At 38.6% G+C, this 21533-nt stretch overlaps 2 protein-coding genes and 2 long non-coding RNA genes across 6 annotated transcripts; 1 reads left to right on the top strand and 3 right to left on the bottom strand.

Moving 5' to 3' along the window:
- Positions 1 to 94: 94 nt before the first annotated feature.
- Btk29A (tyrosine-protein kinase Btk29A) lies at positions 95 to 21481 on the bottom strand. Of its 3 annotated transcripts, none has more exons than XM_087402619.1 (15): positions 21341 to 21481; positions 20251 to 20433; positions 17934 to 18195; positions 17075 to 17398; positions 4040 to 4101; positions 3873 to 3956; positions 3463 to 3527; positions 3066 to 3131; positions 2696 to 2824; positions 2406 to 2599; positions 2084 to 2255; positions 1732 to 1900; positions 1497 to 1615; positions 1136 to 1388; positions 95 to 1062 (listed from the first exon to the last, which is right to left on the bottom strand). In XM_087402619.1, exons 2-15 carry the CDS (start codon positions 20416 to 20418, stop codon positions 961 to 963), a joined length of 2169 nt encoding a protein of 722 aa, XP_087258745.1. In that variant the 5' UTR covers positions 20419 to 20433; positions 21341 to 21481; the 3' UTR covers positions 95 to 960. The 3 variants fall into 3 exon arrangements, with proteins under 3 accessions (XP_087258745.1, XP_087258743.1, XP_087258742.1); XM_087402617.1 differs by lacking the exon at positions 21341 to 21481 and adding an exon at positions 20659 to 21303; XM_087402616.1 differs by lacking the exon at positions 21341 to 21481 and adding an exon at positions 20579 to 20611.
- LOC147910512 (uncharacterized) lies at positions 4328 to 13539 on the bottom strand. The gene is made up of 2 exons (XR_015544040.1): positions 11892 to 13539; positions 4328 to 4636 (listed from the first exon to the last, which is right to left on the bottom strand). It is a non-coding gene; the product is annotated as an uncharacterized LOC147910512 (long non-coding RNA).
- LOC105151919 (uncharacterized) lies at positions 5174 to 7085 on the bottom strand. The gene has a single exon (XM_011065906.2). It carries the CDS (start codon positions 7018 to 7020, stop codon positions 5992 to 5994), a length of 1029 nt encoding a protein of 342 aa, XP_011064208.2. The 5' UTR covers positions 7021 to 7085; the 3' UTR covers positions 5174 to 5991.
- Positions 18696 to 20000, top strand: LOC147910511 (uncharacterized). The gene is made up of 2 exons (XR_015544041.1): positions 18696 to 19716; positions 19812 to 20000. It is a non-coding gene; the product is annotated as an uncharacterized LOC147910511 (long non-coding RNA).
- Positions 21482 to 21533: the final 52 nt, after the last annotated feature.

The following is a 21533-nucleotide window of genomic DNA, read 5'->3' as shown; positions in this document are numbered from 1 at the left end:
TGCTTCATATCTTTCACTCTTTCCTTTTATCTCACAATTATACTTATTAGTTGTAATGGTTATAATTATGTTAAGTATAAACAAACGGAAACGGTTTACTTATTAAATCGGTTTATTAAGCAGAAACAATATCTCTGATTAAAAGTTGTGTTATTTTTGTCAAAATAATAATAAAAAAATGATTTATTCTAAGCGGAATCACAAGTTGAATATTGCATCTGTTGCAAAGGCCATCAATAAATACTATTGTTCTATATAAATGTATTTATGACGATACAGAGTAAAGTCTAAAAATTATATGGGAAAAATAGTATGTGAAACGCACGTGGAGAGTATCACGCATCTCAATATCGAGTAAAGTCACGTATTATACGAAACATCTGTCCAAGATGTTCGGAGATGCATACGGAGAGGGACGAGAGATAAGAGGAGAGGGTAGACGAAAGAAGTGAGGCATTAACGCTTATGGGGTTTCGTTAGAATCACTTCTCCATATTACGGGTACGGCTCTCTAATAGTCGCAATGGAGAGTAGTGTAAATTACTCAATTACACGTACACACACTCTTTTTACTCATTTACCTTTAGTGGCTCGTATCGCCTTGCATATTTCAATCCACGGATGTCCGTAGGAACTGCAAACGTCACACACGTTATTAGTCGAGCTCGAAGATGGTTTTTGTTGACTAGCTTGATGCCCGGGTGTATTCGGCGACGAGGAGCCCTCTCTTTTTGATTTGCACGTAGTCGATGAGAAACGACGAGGGAAATCGATTGTGGAAGGCGGCGGGGAAGCCGGCGCGCGTGTCTTGCGCAACGGCAACGTTGCTGAATTGTACGGCAAGTTTGACGAGGATAGACCGGCAGAGGGCAATCGTTCCGATGACGGCGACGATTTTGCCGTCGAGCGGATCGATCGGCAGGATGGTGAGGACAGGCGCATACACCGCAGAAGGTTGAGTCAATCGTTGACCAATCCTTGGGAGACGCTAATCAGCTGCTCTTTCAGGACGCGGAAGGACGGTCGTACTTCCGGAGAGTGAGCCCAGCATTTGCGCATCACCTAAAATTCAAATCCATAAACTCGTGATTGTATACACAATATATGAGGAACGGGAAAAACGGGCACAATTTACCTCATACACTTCCTTGAAACATGCTTTAGGTCGTTCCAAAATAATTCCTCGCTGCACTCGCTCAACGACTTCCGTATTCTTTAAGCGACCGTAAGGCATCTTTCCGCACGTAAACACTTCCCACATAAGTACTCCGTATGCCCACACATCCGATTTCGAACTGAAGCGCGTGTAGTTTAAAACTTCCGGAGGCGCCCATTTAATAGGAAATTTAGTGCCACCGCTACTGGTATACTGATCATCGAGTACATACCTGAAAATATTCATCATCTCAGTCAATTAAATTTTAATACTCGCTTACACTGAACTTTTTACTTTTGTAAAATGTAGGAATATAAAAATAAAATTAAATAGTTTATACCTAGCTAAACCAAAATCTGCAACTTTTACTACATTTTCCGATCCCACCAGACAATTACGTGCTGCAAGATCTCTGTGTATATAGTTGTGCCTCTCTAAATATGCCATTCCTTTGCAAACCTGTACAAAAAAGTATAAATACTATAAGAGATTCGAAAAATCTTGATAATTAGAATTTTATTGATGACCGCCACATGTAACATGTTCTACTGTTTGCAGGACGGAATTTGCATTACCTGTATACACATATCTAATAAGAGGCCAACGTTTGCACCTAATGAGGTTTCGTGACGGCGGAGGTAGTTGAGAAGAGATCCATGTCGCATGTATTCCGTGACAATATATATTGGTCTATCTTTACTGCAAACGCCGTATAGCTGGACTAGGTTTTGATGTTGCAGTTTTCTGCACAAACGAATAAAATTAATTAATTAATATTATGATAAATATATTTTAAAGATCGATATCGATCTTTATTTAGAGAATAAGTTGTAACATTATATAGTTTTTGATTGAATTCAAAGGATTTCAGTCGGATGTCTAGTTGTTTATTGAACGTCTCGATGCGGAAAATAGATTGAGACTTACGTCATTACTTTAGCTTCTTCTATAAAATCATCTTCGGACATGGTTCCTTCTTTCATCATTTTCACGGCGACATCGATAGAGCCGCGCCATTTTCCTCTCCGCACGACTCCAAATTGGCCAGACCCAAGCTCCTCCAACAAATGTAATTCCGCTGGGTCGATTTCCCATTTGTCTGTAAAAAGGCCGCCAGCCGTTATGTAGCGTCATATAGAGAAAATAAATTTTTCTTGATGACCTCTTATGTGTGTTTTATATATGAAAAATATTAATATTAAGGAATGGAGAAAGTGTACATATATAATATAAATTAAATTTTATTAACCATGACTGAGGCCGGCAGTCGGTGGTACAGGACGATCGCAGGGGCTGGTCTTTAATCGACTGGCTAGACCACCGCTGTTGTGTCTATGATAATTAACTAGATCGGGAATGGAGCCGCAGCAATGCTTTTCCGACAAGTAAAATTCTCCGCGGGTATTTTGTTTGATGTGATAATGCTTCACGTGGGGATGTGGCCTACGGCAGAGCAAAAAATTTTAAATTATCGGCAGTCGAAAGATGTGAAACAATTTAGCCAGTCAATGGAACCTACTTATATTATTGTTAACTTACACTTTTGTATAAAGTGAGAGTGTGTAAAGCCCTTTCGTCGACGAGTTACGAACGACAAAACAGCCCTCTTTATCTTCTTGTTTTAGCAATGACTCGGCGCGTTGTCTTGACATATCACCTACGTACCATCTACAAATGAAACGATTTTTTACCCTTATCATGTACAATCTTACGATTTATTATATATTTATATGAGATCACTACCGAGCGCTGTATTCAAGTTCTGCTAGCAAAATAGTTTTTTTGACTGATAAATGATAACTTGAAAAATGGAAAAAGCAATAAGATGTTATGAGATTCAAGAGATACTAAATTCGGTGATTTGTGAGGAAAAGATTATTTACTCGTAACTTATTTAATGATTACTTACTCGTATTTCTGCAGTCCCAATAATTCCTTCTCTTTAACGTAGTTGCTAGGAATATAGCCGATCGATCTGCAATTAAATGCGCGTCATATAGCTTTCTGCAACGTTTTCCACTACGTATGCATATTTTAAATGCATAAGTAAACAATCTGGCTATCATGAATAATTATCGATGATTATAGAGTATCATTAAGATTATTGTTTGTGAATTGCGCGCGTATAACCAATTATTCTTTCACGATTGTCGGTTAATCGCTGCTATCACGACGTATGTGTAAGACAAAAAAAATATGTATAGATAAGACGTAGCTAACTCGTTTGCCGTAAAAAAGTTTTAAAGAAGTTTTAAAGAAGAGCCAAGTCGTGCAGATGCAAAGCTATTTCAAAAAGAATTATATACCCATTCTCGTCCTTAACTTTCCACCAATGCTCCTGAGAATCATCCAAGACTTCATACTCTGCACCCTAGACTCGTAAAATCAGAAGTAATAAATATTCTATTTTTAATTTAATATAATAGTATGTTTATATACATTTTATATATATATATATATATATATATATATATATTGTAATAATTTATAACTTTCTTCTTTTTATTATATACATATGTACATATATATGTATATATATATATATATATATTAGGTATTGGAATTAATTCGTAGCGTTTTACAAGTGATGGGAAGTACTTTCATTAATGTATTTTTTAATGCTCATGTGAAATAAATAACATTCTTTCATTAAAAACGCTACGAATTAATTCCAACACCTAATATATATATATATATAATTTTGATTCATCTTTACCTTTTCAAGAGACAAATCGCCACCTTCGATGGCTCGAAAAGGATACAGAGCCACCACAACTTTCGCCCGCAACATTATCTTTTCCTGCGAGACAAAATTAATTTGTATGGATTACATAAAAATGCTAAGAATGAGGAAGTTTTCATTTCAACGGAACGTGGACTTACCTTTGCTTTAGAGGATGGTGTGCCGGGTGTACCACCTGGCATTATCGGAGTCGAAGGCGTTCCTGGAAAAAGAGCAAACGGGAAAAAAGATTTAATATTATTGTGATGTGACATTTGTTCTATTATACACTAATCGTTTTTTTTGTTTCAAATAACTTAACAACGTCACATTTTCTATGTTTATTCGCAAACAATTGCTTTACGTTCTTCACATATCATCGTTTCGCGATATTGTTGTAACAAATAGAATCCTTGACAATTTTGCGTGATATAATAACTAATAATTACTATTTTATTAAAGCGTCCGTCGTTTAATTTCACAGAAAAAAGCGGCCCGGACAGCGACGTTCCTCCTTGCGTGGCAACGAACGGCGGAAGCTAAACGGGACATCTCGACTGACGAGCACTACGCTGATCTGACAGCATACCAAACCGTGAACGCGGAGAATGATACCACGAGAGCAGTCTCCACCCTGTCTAGACAAAATCAATGCGACCTCAAACCTCCTACATCCCCTCTCCGGCATCTCTTCCGCACCGTCCAGCGTTTGCACGTGTAACGCTCATCGCGTGTACTGCGTGCGCTGCATCCAACTGCTGTCGCACAAAAACAATATTACATGTCTACCTATATATCTGTAAAATTCAAAAACTCCGCGTGCGGATTTTCGGTGCCTCACACCAAACTCAATCAAAACCCTTTGTACCAAGTTTGCGAACGATCTGATATTTCACTTACTTAAAAAATTGCGCGCTTCCCTAAGCGACGATTGCCGTCGGGATTATTTTAAACACGTTTTAGCATCGAGACACTACTACACTAGTGTCTCCCAGATAGATATTACTGCTGTTGTTTAAACCGCATCAGCTTCTCTCGTCGCGTGACATCTTGCATTTCAAAATGCTTCTTTAATACCTTTTTCATTTTTTTTTGGCCGAGTTTCATTACCCGAGGCAATCTCAGCAACGCAGCGGAGGTTCCGTCCAAGAATTTTTTCTTTGTGAAAAATATTTTAGATATCTTCTAAAAGAAAAAGAGGAAACTTACCGCTGGAAATACTTGACGCGAGTTGGTACGTCATATAATATTACAATCCTTTAGAGTTTATTCTGCTCTAAGTTTTTCAAAGTATATTTTTCGGATTATATTGAGAATAAAGAAAAACAAAACAAATATGTTTCATTAAGCAATTTTCTTAACTGAGAGGGAGAGAGAGGGAGGGAGAGAGAGAGAGAGATTTCTTCTTTAATTTAAAACATTGTTAATTTTCGCACAAAGATACCCTCGAATTTTTCGCGCAATTTCTCAGTGAATAGTATCACAGATTCATAGAGAAGCTTTTGGAAGAGAATCTCAAGGAGGATATCTCAGTAATGAAAGTCTCGTCGGGATACAAAGCTCGCGACGTGAAAAGAGGGTAACAAAATCTGCCGGAGGCAACGCATCTCTTTTCGGTGCATCTCCGAAAATATTCCGACTTTCACGGAAATTCAATAAGTGGGAGAGCCTTAAGAAGGAGAGATAAACGTCACGTCTAAAATAGCGACGTCGTGATATTGAATCTGACTCTCAGCATTGATTCTAATATACAACGCGGTGCATTGTAGGTATATTCTGTATTGTTAGGTTAGAAGAAATATTTCGTTACCTACTATATCTAACAATACCACTTGCATTTACGTTGTTTCTTTTCTCCACGTATCTGGTCCAGCGTATCGAGACCAGACTATCACGCACATATCGAGAAATATTATACTTAATTTCTATCTCACGAAGTTGCCATTAGTTCGAGTTTCATTAACTTCAGAATGTGTTTCTCAATATAAAAAATATAAATCATATTGAAACATAATAATATGATGACACATAAGGTCGCAATCAAGGATTTATTTCTTTCTTTCTTATATTGATTATGTGAAAGAATTATACGCTAATCTATACAAGTAGATCCCTATCTCATGATGACCATAACATCTGAGAGGCCACTGACCTCCTTATCGATTTCGGTAAAATTATTGCCACCGAAGTAGAGATATCGCAATTTGACGAAATCAACGAAAGCGCCATTATCCACCGTCTGGATGTTATTGTCGGACAGCCTGATCTCTTCCAAATTGGAGAGCCCAGTAAAAGTGCCGACTACAATATGAGACAGTTTGTTTCCATTTAGTCGCAGTAGTTCTAGTTGTGACAATTCCCGGAACGTTTCCGGCTCGAGAGCACTGATCTCGTTATGCTGAAGGAAGAGACTCTTCAAACCAACCAAGTCACGGAGAAGCGCCCTGGAGATGCTCGTTATCCGATTGTCATTTAAGTAAAGAACCTCCAACTTGTTCAATCCTCGAAAGACACCGTTTGGCAAGTCCACCAACCGATTGTAGTCCAAGTGGAGGCGATTCAGTTCGGTTAACCCGGCGAAAGAACCCGGGGCGATACGAGTGATTTTATTATTATTGAGCCACAGATATAGTAGCTCAAGATTTGGAAAGGATTCTGCCTCGATCGCTTCGATATCGTTATGACCTAAGTAAAGCCACATAAGACTTGACAGGCCGGCAAACGAGTCTTTCGGTATCGAATTGATCCTGTTGAAGATCAACGACAACGACTGCAGGTGTCCCAATTCCGCGAACAAGTGCTCCGACAATGGTATCACGTTATCGTCCAAGTGGAGACGCTCCAAGTTGGGCAAACCGCGGAAGGATCCTCTCTTCAACACGGATATTCGATTGCCTTGATTCAGATACAAGTGCGTCGCCGTCACGTTCTTGAAGGCATCTTCTCGAATTGCCAGAAGATTTAGATCGTTGATGTCCAATCGATCTTCGAAACGGCGTTGAGTAACTTCGACGAGCACCCCTTTATAGTGGCAGATGTTGTAACCGTCGATGATTCGACAGGTCGGCTCTTTCACCTCCGATGAGGCTCTCGCCGAGAGAAACAGGGCGACTTGCGAGAAAAGCAACAGAAATCGCGACATCGTGAAAGAGATCAATTGAATGTCGACTAATCGAATGACACGGGTGCATCCGTTTTATAAGTATTGTGTTCTCTATGGAGAGAGTATACGCGATTAGATAGTGTGTGACTTTTGGCACTGATTATCGCGACTGTATTCTCGGAAGGAGAGACGGTTCCCGCACGGATACGAAATGTCAAAGTTGAAGATAAGAGAAAAACATGTCATGGCTTTAATTTTTAAACGACGCGAAAATTCCTCGTATTATTAAATGTTGAACTTGCATTTTCCCCAAAGTGCAGATTTTTTTCAAAATCGATTTCGAGAGCGTCAAAACTAATTAGCGCCTAAATTAATTATTATAAAACACGTGATATTTAGCGAGGCTCTTAACAATCACAGGTTCGGTTTAGCAAACCGCACGCATTGTCGATGGCAGGTTGTTCGCCACTGATTATCTGTAACGAGCAGTAGAAAGTACGTAATAGTCCAGTGAGCACCCAGGACAGTGAGGCGATCGTGGAAAGTGGAGTGAAACGGTAGAAAATTAAACAACGACGTTGTATAAGAACGAGAATCCCAAAATGGATAATCCGTTTACCCAAGGTAACCATATCTTTCAATAATCCGATATTATATTTATTTACGATAACGCACATTGTTAAATATTTATTGACGCAAATAAAAACCTAGTACCGCACCTAGTATTGTCCAACAATCTGGACATAAAACATCTAGTCTCTATTTTCATTAATTCATTGACTTTCATCTTCAGCTTAACTCTTTATCTATTTCTAATTCTTAGAACTAGGAAAAAAATAAAAAGCAAATTAAGTGAAATTAAAGTTAATCTACATTAAGAAATGGATATTAAAAATGTTGTTATGCACTATGTACGAAATGCATTATGTACTTAATATCATTTTTAATATGTTACATCCGGTGCTATATTAAGATATGTATACTGAAAAAGAAAGATGTTACATCAACCGCATTATTTTAATTAAAAATAATCTTTAATAACAGAGCATTCATGAAACAAATAGAATATTATTAAAACAAGAGCGTATTTGTTTGTTTCATTAATATAATAATATTATTGTGTGTAAATTAACAAAATTATTTTCAATTAAAATAATTCTGTTGATACACCATTATTTTTTTCAGTGTGTGTGAAAAAAATGGGCTATAAATTTCAGGGCAATAAATTTTATAAAGTTTAGGGCGGTAAATTTTAGAAAAAAAATTTTGTTTTAAATAAGAACTCTATATTCGCGGTCGAAGCGGATCTTAAGTGCTTAAACACATATTTCTTATGTGAATTTATATACATTTTGATTTTGCATATCGGGCGCTAAAATGTTTTTCCGGACTTAAAACGTATTCATGAGCAAAACCAGACTAATAATATCGCTTATTAAATTGTAGGCAATTTAATAATGTTTTATGTCAATAAGCATTTTTTAATAAAAAATTTTAATTATCATACGTTGATAAAATCTAAAAACTGTGAATAATTTATTGCGAAAAATATTACTTCGAGAATCGAACCCGGATCTCTCGGCCGGATGTCCTTACAGATTATCGGGATTTTAGTAATGACCAGTAACTAATTTTTTTTAATTGAGCATTGAAATAATGTTGCTTATAAATGATTTAAAGTCTAGGTAAACAAGATGATTCATAGTGAAAAAAGATTAAATTCGCTTTCTGTCCTCCATTGAGAAATAACTTATTATTTTATCAATTTACGTATTTTTGTTGTGTACTTTTTGCTATTTTTGTACTTGAAACAAATGAATGATTTATGAAAATTTTGTCAATCAATTCTTAAATTAATTTAATATAACTCTTAAACTTTACCCAGATGACATCATATCTTAAAAGGACATTCAAAATATTAATTCAGTCCATAGACACGAAATAGGTTAATCTGCTTATATCCCGATTTTAAATATATGTGCTATCTGCTCGCTATCTCTTCCTAAAGGGAAGTTGTTAACTCTCGGTCGCACGAAAAGAGTACATTGATTGCATAAAAAGAGTAAGTAACTTAAAAAAAAAAAGGTAAAAAAAGATGAAGAAGAAAGAGTTTGCTATTTTAAATATGCCGATATTCAATAAAATGATACTTTTAGAATGTAATTTTTATTGACAACCTCTATTCAGTCTTTATAAAGTTACATATAAATATATTTGTTCACATTTTATCAGATTTTTTTTATGTTAACATTAATACACAATTGAGAAAATAAAATAATTCATATATTCAACGTATCTTGTAACTTGTAAGTTTTTTCAACAAAATATTATATATATGTATAATCAAACCTCTAACAAAACTTCTAAAATATGATAAATATATATACTGCCAAATATATATTACGTACTGCCCAAACACAGCCTTAGTACAAGCCAAGCATAATTTTTTTGTAAAATAATAAATTTAAATATTAAATAATAATTTTTTTCATTTTATCATTTCTGACAAAAAAAGAGTACAATAAGTGAGTAGTAAGTATGAGTATGCTGTTTTCCGACCTCGAAAAGAGTACATGTATTCTTAAAAACATACGGTTGGTAAATTCTTAATTCTTCTTCAAATGCCATCTATTTCTGCAATGTGTACCGTCGAAATTTATACGTTAATCCCAATTCACGAACTTTAGGGGATTAAAAGATTCGCGGTCAACCTCGACGAAATTTTTCGAGAAGAAATTTTCCGAACGATTCGCGACAAATTCCGATGAATCGCCAGATGATTCGGCAAGATGTATTTGGACTACATTTCCAATTGCGTTCGAGAAATGAGACAAATATGTATATATGTACCGCGGTGAGTGATTTTCAAGGCTAGTGGCGTCTCGCGAGCAGTGTAGAGAAACTTTCTAAGATATTGGTGAAAACATCAGAAGAGCGATTCGCCTCTCGCTCGCGAGGTCATCGAACGATGTTACATCCCACTCGCTCGCTCGGTTTCTCGTTCCGCGTACTCCGCGATCGTTCGGCCGGTTGGTGACAAAGCGAAACGAGCAATAATGAAGATACGTAAACTTGAGCCAAACGATAGAATGAGTACGTCGTATATCGCTTGGCGATTCTCTTAGAGAAGACGATAGTGATCCATACTCTATCAACGTATTAAAAAAAAAAAAATCCCATACGATGGCAAATGCGCGAGCATAGTTGCAACTAAGCTACTACTCGCCTCGACGTGCTCGCATATTAGAAAAGCCCACGATTATATTGAAACAATTTCCATCTTCGTAATCGCTTTGTTCCTTTCTTACAACTATCGATTGCATTTTTACGAAATTTGTCATATAATATATTCTTTTAATCGTTTGAACAAAACCGCGTTACAAGTTATTACAATGCTCAATGTGTTGCACGTCCATGCAACCTGAATAGGTGAATGTTACCTATAATAACGACCACATTACATCTCGCCGCGGCGAATAATTGACATTTCTCGAGCTATATACTTAATTGACTTTTGATACTTGGAGAATCGCCTAACAGGATACAATGGACTCCACGTCGCTCGTAGAGCAATTCAATTTTACATAAAACTCGCCTGGCTTTTAAGATTTTTACAGAGTCCGAATGATTGGAATAAAGCGAAACATTTCCCTAACTTCTCCGCAGGCCGGTCTCGATGTTCCGATCGTTGACAATTTCTTATCGTGACTTATCCCTCTCTCGCGACTTTGCAATTGAATCCGTACTCGCGATTGAATGAAGATTTATTTATTTATTTACCGAAGATCATATATTATTATATTTATATATTTTCAGGGATGTGTTTCCCTCACAGTATAGTGCAAAATGCAAAATTCACGTTACGATTGACGTTGCGATCTTGACATTCTTGACAGGCGTGGCAAGAAAGTTACCGCCGTTGTGGTACCGTTCTTATGAAACCGATGGAGGTCGGTCTCGCTTGCGTTCTTGCTCCTCCGTGTAACCTTTTACATTTTGCGCAAGCGATATTTCTCCGCGCGGATAATAAAGAAATGTACATACGAAAAAAATGTACACTATAGCGGATGCTTTCCATAGCACGAACTGAATCGAAAAGCTACAAAATAAGGAGTGAGTGCAATATGGAAGAAGGAAGATTTAGGAATAAGAAGAGAGAAAGAGAACGCGATAGACCGCTTCACCTGCATATACAGCGCTCTTACAAATCTCACGTTACGAATGGAGAACGCAAGCTTCTACCGATTTTCAAGCCGATTTGATATTATACTTTCAAACGCATCTTACTTGGGTGCTTTTGCTTTTATCTGCACGACGAAACGAGATTTTAATTTTTCATTTCATTAAAACGTAAAAGGCTACAACTTTGCCGAGTGCGAAATATCTAAATAATTTTTGATATTTGAAACATCGTATTTTGATCGACCAGAATAAATCAGAAGAAAATCGAGACTACAGATACCACATCGAGAGAAAAAAATTTTGGTATTTGTAAGTATGATTACATAATGATTACATTATGATTATTACTACTATAATGTTAGCAATGATATAATTCTATCAACAAATATAGGTATGTATGCAGTTAGCAGATGTATTTCCCCGAAAATAAGGCTATAATTATATTATATTATCGTTACCATTAAAAATGCTTGAAATTACAGTAATTTAATTATAATTTATAATAATTACAATTACTTTTATGCTAATAATAAGTATAATTATAGTCATTTTTGGGTTGCCAATTACATTTATTGATAGAATTACAGTTAATGCTACTAACATTAGCTAAAGCAGCAATAATTATGGCACTAATATGCAAGTATAGACGTAGTCGTGGCATTATCAGCAAAGAGATATCGAGGAACGATCGTTCGAATTTGGAAAGGGAAAGGAAAATGTCGACTCACCGGAATTACTGTGAGCGTGCCCGATAACGTTACCGGTAGCGGAATGAACCGCGTTGGTAGCGGCGCTCGCGACCTGTTTTAAGGCGCTTATCACCAGCATAGCTCCCGTTGGCTAACGGCCCGTCGTGATCAGCATCTGGTACGGACACGAACGCACGCCCGCACCGGCACACGGAGAAGCACTCTCCGCACCGCACCGCACCGCACCGCACCGCACCGCACCGCAACACTTGGCGAGTAACGACCTCGTAAAGGCGCGGAAGCGATCGTGGAAGCGGCTCGACGCGGACTGGACTGGACTGGACTGGACTGGGCTCGGCTCGGCTCGGCTCGGAGAATGTCTAAGCGCGCGCGAGCAACAACGCGAAAGGGAGTTGGAGTTGGACTCGGAGTCGGAGTCGGAGTCGGAGTCGTGCTCGTGCTCGTAGCTGTGGCTGCGTTGCCGTCATCATCGTCGTCGTCTCCTCGCTCAGAGTCCCCTTCCTCAGAGTTTCACCTTCACGGAAGTCTTCCCTCGCCGCCGATTAATGCCGCTGACGATGACGACTCTTCGACACGCACTGTGACGAGCGATGCGTTACGTGGACGTTGTTCCTACCCGTACCAGCCCGGAAACTAATATTCGTAATATCGCTTGATATATCCAGAGACTTTATAATTACGCAGGAAGCGCTGAATTTTCGCAGGAAGGCAGAAAATTCTCTATCGCGAAATTAATATCAAGAATATTATATAAATAAAGAATTTTGTACAGTGAGAAGTAATGATTTTGGTTGGAGAAATTAAATATTTATCTCTTTTTCGTAACTCGATAAAAAAAAATTGTTCCTGAATTAAAGCGAACACTTTTTTTTTATCGCAATCGCGGGCAGGGAAAATAAAGATCTTTTCAGGGCGATGTTTTGTGTTCTAATCTTAATATTATTGCATTTATACACGCTCTTTTTCAATGTATACTTTCTCTATACATATTGATTATTGCGATATATTACCAAATTCTTTATGAATTCTAGATGCTATTAGCATGAAATCGACGACTTAGGACTAGGTCCTTTCGTGCCTAGTGGCACATATACATAGCTTGATAGCAATTTCTTCCTAGTCTCATAAAGATAAAGATAAACTTAATTATTTACTTAGTTAAGTAAATAATAAGAACAGTACCACTTGGGTTTTAATTTTTAATTTAATAGAGTTTAACTTGATACCAGTTGTTGATACGAAATTTTTTAAACAAATGATATATGTCATTAGAGTTAAATAAATAATAAAAATAATACCATTCAGAGTTTATTTTTTATTTGATACAATAAAGATAATACCACTTGGGTTTTATATAATTTGGTACAACAGTCTTTTTTTTTTCAACATTCTGATAACCAACCATGAGAATAGATCGTTTTGGAAAGATGCAAAATGGAAACAGCTAAAAGTATCGCTTTGACATAAAAATAATCAATTGCAAAGAAGCGAACCGATTCAATCGACATTTGACGAAGGAGTCAATTAGCAGCGTCGACTGCTACTCTGAATACTGCTAGTCTCGAATACGAGCGATCCGCAAGACCGTCTCGGTGTAAAGAAAATCTCACATCGCGGAAAGATAGAAAATGGAAAAGATAGAAGAAAGAAAGAAAATGGGCGCGAGGCTTACTGTGGTCGCATGATGTATACTCGACGACGAGTCAAGGATGCTCGAGAAAAAAAGGCCGGCTGCATTTCACGACGCGCCCCCGTATTGCAACGTCAGAAGTAGTTAAGATTTAACTCTCGACTGCATTCATTTGCTAACTGTAGTTTCTCGTTGCGCACCATTCTCAAGTAAACTTGTTAATTGCGTGCTCGACCTACTCGACGTTCATATAATGGAGTCGTGTCACGTCTGATATCGTGGCGAGCAAATTAAAGCGGCAGGATTCGAAGGATGAAAGATGAAGTGTCCCGCGCGTCGACGGGCTAAAGAGAAGCTTGTGTGAGAGAGAGAGAGAGAGAGAGAGAGTCCATTCTTATTTTAAGACCACCTCAAGTAATGTCTTAAAATGCTAATACTATGACATATTAAGACTATATGATATATAAGACCGTCTTAAATAAGAACTAACTATGAATATTGGCCCTTATACAGACTTCTTAATTAGATACGTTAGTCGTATTTTGTATGCTCTAATTTTAACAAAACCATGTGAGAGAGAAGGACATACATTCTCTATTTCTTCCCCCTCCCCCCTCTCATCAATCAAAAGTGGTTGTTTCATGTATAGACTCTTATTAAAGGGTCTTTTATCGATACCTCATAAAGGATAAAAAGACTAACCAGTGGATAAAACGTAGAAACATTGTGAATCCGAGGCAAATCTACTTGCTAAATCTAAATGCCGCTTTGAAATTCACGTATATATGCGATCGTTATATCATTCGCTTCAGATTCATAAAATTTTCGATAACGGCACCGCCAGATTATTAATAAGTTTCCGCGCGTATTATAAATTAAAACGTGAGTCCATGTGCGTGAATTTATGTGTGTATGAAATTAGCCGTTCTTTTGTGTAAAAAAAAAAACTGTGCCAAGTTGTGCTAGATTTGTGCTACATTGAATCTTGAGTCGCGTCTCGAGATTGCGCCAGAAGCACCGAGGATATTGAATATTGCATACATAAATGCAAGGCCTATCTGCCGTGGAAACAACGCGGAGGCCGGTGCTACGTCGCCTCGCGAATGTCAATTTGGATAAATGCGATAACTTCTTGCAAATCGCCGATTCTGTAAACTAAATAGACGGAATGATCGCGATTTAAATAAAATATTGTACAATGCTAAAACTTGATTTCAGGCAATTTATTGAGAAACGCCTTGAGCGATTAATTGAGATAATTGTTAACTGAATAGTGATCGTTACGTAACATCATTAAGGTTCAACTATCGAGAAAGATGGAAAAAAGAACGATGAAGAATAATATGATGAAATTTGCCGAAAGGCGTGCGAGTGAAAACGCCATGTTTCTTTAATAAAATAAATTAATTGGATTAATTTGCCGGCGCCCGATGTTTCGAGAATAAATTTAATCCGGGCGTCGTGGGAATAAATTTGATCAATCGAGATTAAATTTATATTTTCGTTATACACGCAGTGCCCTGATAGTATTAAGCGCATTTCAATACTCGAATTTGCAATTAAAATGTCTGAAATTTAATTTGCCGTTAAGTAGGTCGACTTGGTTCGAGTCTTTGAAGACGATCGAAAGTTCCTCGCGCGATTCGCCGTCAATATATATTAATTCGCTCTAAACTTTAACGCAAATGGATAATGAACTGACATACTCGAGAAAGATAAACCTCGAAGAAGGAAAAAAGCTGCTGTAAAACCTATATCATTCGAGAGCCATCTAATATCTCTTGAAACTCGTTAATATTCGCGAATTATATACAGACAATTCGTATGACAGAGAGATATGTAGGCAGCTGTATTTTACGCGATCGCTCACGTATCGATCCTTAATGAAAGGCTATCTAATAATAAGTTTTCCTTCGTAAAAACTGTCATCTACGTCATTTGCTCCTGCAGAGCAAAAATGTCATGCTTTTAGGTTTGCGAATAAGAGTTACGTAAAGTACGACACTCGTGCAGTGTGCTCTAACGTACATATTTTTCTCTCTCTTTCTCTGAGACCATCATATATCTCAACGCATCGATGACAACTCCATTTCCTCAAGTGTCCCGGATCCGAGTAATGAGCTTTATAATCAGATTAATCCACGTTGGGAAAGGAGTTCGGAAGATTTCTTTCTCCCGTCTCGAATTCCATTTTCCGTCAGATGGAAATACGTTCATTACGCGAAATCGCGATGATGCGAAATTTCAATTATCGATACGTGATATCAGGAGCATTATTAGCAAAATCGGAGGACTGTCTTGTCTCGAGCGATAAAGGAACTGGAGCGTTCGCTGAATTATTGGGAAAGAATGACACTTGACCGAGACAATTTTACGGCGATGTGATTCGCGAAAAGTCAGGATGTTTCAACGATACAGAAAAATGTCACGTTGTCTAAGAGAAAAGTTTTCGGCAGAATATTGTTCTGTTTACAGCAAAACTCCCTTTCATTGTTTTTCGTCTAATCCTCGAAGAGAGATCGACGAAAGCTCCATAAACAAAAACGCGCACATATACCTACGTAATATATCTACATGAGTGCACGTCAATTTATTAATTATGATTATTTTTTAGGACAAAATCACTCGAAATGAGTAAGAATAAATTTCCTTATTCAATGACATTACTCTCCGTAGTTATTAAAAATGCAGTCTCTTATCTTCTTTCGTTAAAAAATAATAAAAATTTCATGAGAGTGATGCAAAAATTTATGCTGTATTTCCTACTCTTAGAGGATGTTTAGGGTTTTCCGCCTTTAGAAATGTATAAGCTTTTTCAAGTCATACATATGAGCCGTTCCAAGCCGTTAGGCTTGAAGATATAAGAAATCCAGAAAATCACTCGCTTGGAAACAATTCTTTTCTATTATTCTTATACGTACTAGTCACTCGTACTAGCGTACGAGGGAAATAAGATTTTCTTAATTCAAAGGGGAATCCATTGCTTAATCTACAATGTGGATAATTCTCGTATAATTACAATAGAACAAGTTTACAGCATGCCAATAAACAAGGTCAATCTTGAAACAAAATAGATTCGTTATTACGCATATTAAATATTTAAAGCTGCTAACAGTTAATTACATATTGCTGTTTACATATTGCACCACCTGTTCGCTTTATGCGTTATTTCAATACGCGCTCGGATAAAATATTTCTTTCGCGATAACCCGAGGCTTCGTATATACATCGCCAGCAATTTGTATATCCAATTAGGTCGTAATTAGCTCGTTCGATGATTGCATAAAATTTACGTGGCGCCAAATTGGCAAATTTTGGCAAGCGTATCGTAACAAAACGAACGACGTATCGGCATAAAAAATGTCGATGCAAGTAAATAAATAAAGTTTTTCCGGATCGATTTTTTATCCGACAATTAAATCCGACGAATAATCCATTATTAAATGACATTACTCCCAAGACTCTCTTGAAACAAAAAGAAGCGCATCGATTCGCCAATTACGGTTTTACTAAAGACGAGGATAATATAATATGAAGGCGTGTAAAAATGTAATAAATGTAAAATACGAACCGATAGTTGAGCGGGTCTGCGATTGGATGATTGGATTGTTATTCGCTTCGGCGTTGGATTGTGAACGATGATCGGACGTGATGATAGTCGTTGAAATGGTATTGTTAATGATATTGCTGCCGGGCACGGACGTTGTCGATGTTGTCGAGGCTGACATTGTCGTCGAGGACGGATTTGTAGCGTTCGTAGTTGGCTTCGAGGACCAGGAGCTGCAAGTGTCGCAACCTTCGGCGGAGCGTGTTGATAATCGGCAGCAGGACCAACGTTTTCCGCTCCATAGGCCCGCGTGATAACGCCCGCTCAAGCCCGAATTCTCACTGCACACTACAAATAAGTAATCATTTGCAAATTGTTTTTAAGCATAACATATTGCGCTTTAAATGACAAATTATGATATGACTTCGAATTTTACTCTCGGAATTGATTTAATAGACGTCGATCCGAATTTTACTGCAATTTTATTGCACAATTCGTAATATTTAAAAAAAAACTTTAATCATGCATGTCGCATGTACAACATCAATTATGGATTTAGAGTCTTATATCACGTTGTTTTTCAGGTATTTCAGTCAAAAAAAAATTCAAAAATGTTGTTTTTGGTATCTTTAGTATCAATTTTCTCAAAAACTTGACGTGATAGAATAAGCAATAGAATAAGCAATTTTATTTATGGATTTGTTTTCAGCGACAAAAAATCGTCATCTACAAACATACATATTTTTTATATTTAAATGTACAAAAAATTTCTTTTAATACTTTTTCTTTTATTTGCGATAAAAATTGGACACCGAAAGACTCATTCTACCGTCATTCTAGTTACAGGAGGGAAAGAAAGATGTAAAGGAAGAGGGAGACTTACCAGCGCGTATAGCGCGTATCCATTCGGCGCGATCCTGTTCGCGAGCGGCGAGGAGGTAGAGTGTGTACTCTTGACCAGCTTCCCGATATCCCACCTGGAAAGGCAGTCCGGATGGTATTCCGCCGCCTCCGCCGGCGGCGTCGCCGCCGCCGCCGCCGCCGCCGCCCGCCACATCACTGACAGCACTTCCACCATTCCCGAGGCTGGCCGTCTCCACCACGTGGACGTTCTCCACAGCGATCCGTCCGCGTTCCTTGCGGCGCTGCAATAATTTCTCATCTGATTAGCATTAATAGTCGATTCATTCAAAATCAAATCGGTTACCGCTGACCAACAACTTTGATACCAGAGCTGGGAGAAAGGAAGGGAGGGAGGGAGAGAGAGAGAAGGTCAAGGACAATATAAATTGCATAATGATAGTATTATCAGAATTAGAAATCTTGGATGTGTCGGAATGATTTGGAGATACTCGTTGACGAGGGATGTATTTAGCACATGGATGTTGATTTTTACTGACAAAACTAAATTGTAATAAGATATTCGTAGCATATAAATAGGTCTATCATTGGAATATTGGTATGGTACATCTATACTTTAAACGCGAAAAAGTAATTTGCAAACGGCATCCAGCGACTTTCCCCGGAAACATTTCTAGCGGAATTCATAGAGGTTCTTGCAACATAAATTGTTCATCCGACGACGGAGTCTAATCAATTAAATAAAAAGAACGGAACGAAAAGAAAGTTATTCGAATTTCTTTACCTCCACGTTGTATGATAGAGCTCGTGACGTGGTGAACAGGATGACCAAGTCAGTAGGATCCGCACGTGGATCACTACGCCAAGGTTGGCCACAACGTCCGAGACGGACGATGCGTAAGAGACGATTCTCTCGGAGCGATGTGAAAAGATAATTGAGATCACAGCTGAGCAGCAGGGTCTCTACAAAGAGTGTCGTGAAGGATTCCGACAGGTATATATTGTGGAACCCTACTCGCGAATCAGATAGGACAAGATTCACCAGAAGGACTGAAATACGTCCGCGTGTATCTCTCTATTTTGTTCGTCATACAAGAGAGAGAAAGAGAGAGAGAAAAGCAGGGAGGGAGAGAAAGAGAGAGATATCAGAAATTAAAACGTTATAGACTCGTCCGAGGAATCGTCAACTTGTGTGGAACGATACCAAACGTAATCTAAGGATCGTGCGTCGTCGAGACCGACCTCGAACGACGGCCACTGACTGAGCAGCATCAACGACGAAGAAGCGGAAGGAGAGATAGGATGGAAAATTCACGTGGGGCGCCTGCGCCACTAATTTTATAGGTATACGATATAGGTGCATGTTATCCGCCATCTCCTACTGGAATCATCACCACCCCTACTACCTCGCTCAATACGGATGACGGAGACGGAGATAGCTATTGGTGCTAGTCACGAACGCACGCGGTTACCGAGCCGATCACCTCCATCCTGCTCGTCGTTCAAACAGCTCAACCTGCTCAACCTCTGATGCGTCGTCTACAGTCTATAATGCACGGAGGAAGAGAAGTAAGAAATTGACCAATCACAGTCGAATGTGAGAATAACCATGGTTGGTCAATTTCTTACTCTTACTTCTTACTGTTTACTGTAGACGACGCATGAATGAGTTCTTATCTAATTGTCTCTTGGATAAAAACAAAAAATCGAGCGTGTTACAATCGCCGAATTGTTATCGAATAATTACCCAACTAGCTTAATAACTAATTAAAGTTATGATTATGTATTAATCACAAAATTATAAGGTTTGTAATCTAACTTTTTTTGAAACTTAAAATTCTGTAATAAAAAAATTATTATAATTTTCTATGTACGTGTATGAATTTTGTGCAAATGTAAGAAAGAAGATGAGTAATGTTTCTGATGCTTCCTGGAATTGTGCGTGCTCATCCATCATGAACGTAGTGACGCAATATTGTAATCGAATATTTTATATTCAATGAATGTTTGTAAACAATTTATAAATGAATGTTTGTCGAACGATTTATAAATTCTTTTTAATAAAATATTATTAAACTCACTGACAAAATTAATGAACTTAATTAAAACGTCTCCCAACTGTGCTCGATAAATGTACATTTTATTAACACAAATTAGCATAAATTAACAACTTTGATAAATAGGGGAAATCTTGCAGACCATAGGTGTAATGTTTATTTTGTTTACACAATTAAAATAGAATCAAAAGTAGAAAATATAATTTCTAGCGCGGCCACAGGTTGAAACATGATCGTAATATTATAGAAGGTAAAACATTTTGATATATTCAAATTACTCACCTCACCATCTCCGTCGTAGTAGATGAGATAATGTTTGGTCAGAATAAACCATCGTTGCTTGTAATTGACTGGGGTAAAGCGCTTCTTGTTCTGCGAACGTTTTATCATGAATCCCTGCCGAATAACGTCTCCACCTTTTGACTCTAGCTTCCCATCTTTCCCTGCCATCACAGGAGGGCCTCCCTAGCAACAATAATGAAAGTATCATTTTTCCTGTACGAGAATGGAGCCCCATCGTCGAGAGGCGTCGATATTCCATCGCACGAGAGGCTACAATTGATACTTGTTGCACAACACATCCTAATTAGACACGAAAAAAAAAAATTACATTCGAGGTCTCTCCCATCCGGCTTATCCGGTCTGCTTGAGATAAGTAAAGGAGACGAAAGAAATATCTAAATATAGCACCTTTTTCCTCGTCCCATAACCCCCGCCCCCATACGAATGCGAAGGAGTGATGCGGCGCTCAGAGGCGCTCACGTGTCTGGTCTGGTATCTGGTAGCGATTATAACCAACGATTATTGGGCATCGTCGAGAACGGGCTACGGGATCCAGGCGGAGGCGACGGGAGGCGATGGGAGGCGACGAGAGGCGACGAGAAGCGACGAGAGGCGACGAGATTCAACGAGATTCAACGAGACTCACGAGGCGCAGTCGAGAGAACGACCTGAACGACCTGAACGACACGGACGCTCCCAAAAGCGATACTTATCGCGATACTCGATCACGATTGAATTCGAATTCTCCGGATCGCGCCTCTTACTACGCGACGAACGTGTGGCCTGGCTGCCTGGCCGGTGCGGCTACCACCTCGCGATCATTCCGGCATTCCCGGCGTCCAAACAAAGAGTTCACGTGGAACGCACACAATCTGTCAAAACGGAGACGTCTCGCGGCAATCGCGACGCGGCGCGGCGCTCGGCCTCGGCCTCGGCGCAGCGCGGCCAGCGGCGACGTCCGATGTCCGACGTCGGGGTCGGGGTCGGGGTCGGGGATGGGAAACGGGAATTGGCGGAATTGGCGGCATTGGCCAGCCGGCGCAGCCGAGATAGGTATGATAGGTATGATAGGTATCAGGAAATGTCTTACCACGCTGGTCAACGCCAGTCAACAGTGTCAACACGGCCGACCGGGTCGACGTCAGATTCAACATGGGCTTGAGACTTGAGAGGGAGAGCGTCCTGTGAATATCAATGGATATCGGAGAGAGAAGAATGGATCTTCCATCCTTGCGAGGAAGAAACACTTGTCGACCCGCGTAGCACTGCACCCGCTTAGCACT

Source organism: Acromyrmex echinatior, chromosome 2 (assembly GCF_024713525.1).
Source record: "Acromyrmex echinatior isolate Ae372 chromosome 2, ASM2471352v2, whole genome shotgun sequence".
NCBI classification, from domain to species: domain Eukaryota; kingdom Metazoa; phylum Arthropoda; class Insecta; order Hymenoptera; family Formicidae; genus Acromyrmex; species Acromyrmex echinatior.
Note: the sequence above shows the minus strand (reverse complement) of the source record. Positions and strands in the feature narration are given on the sequence as shown.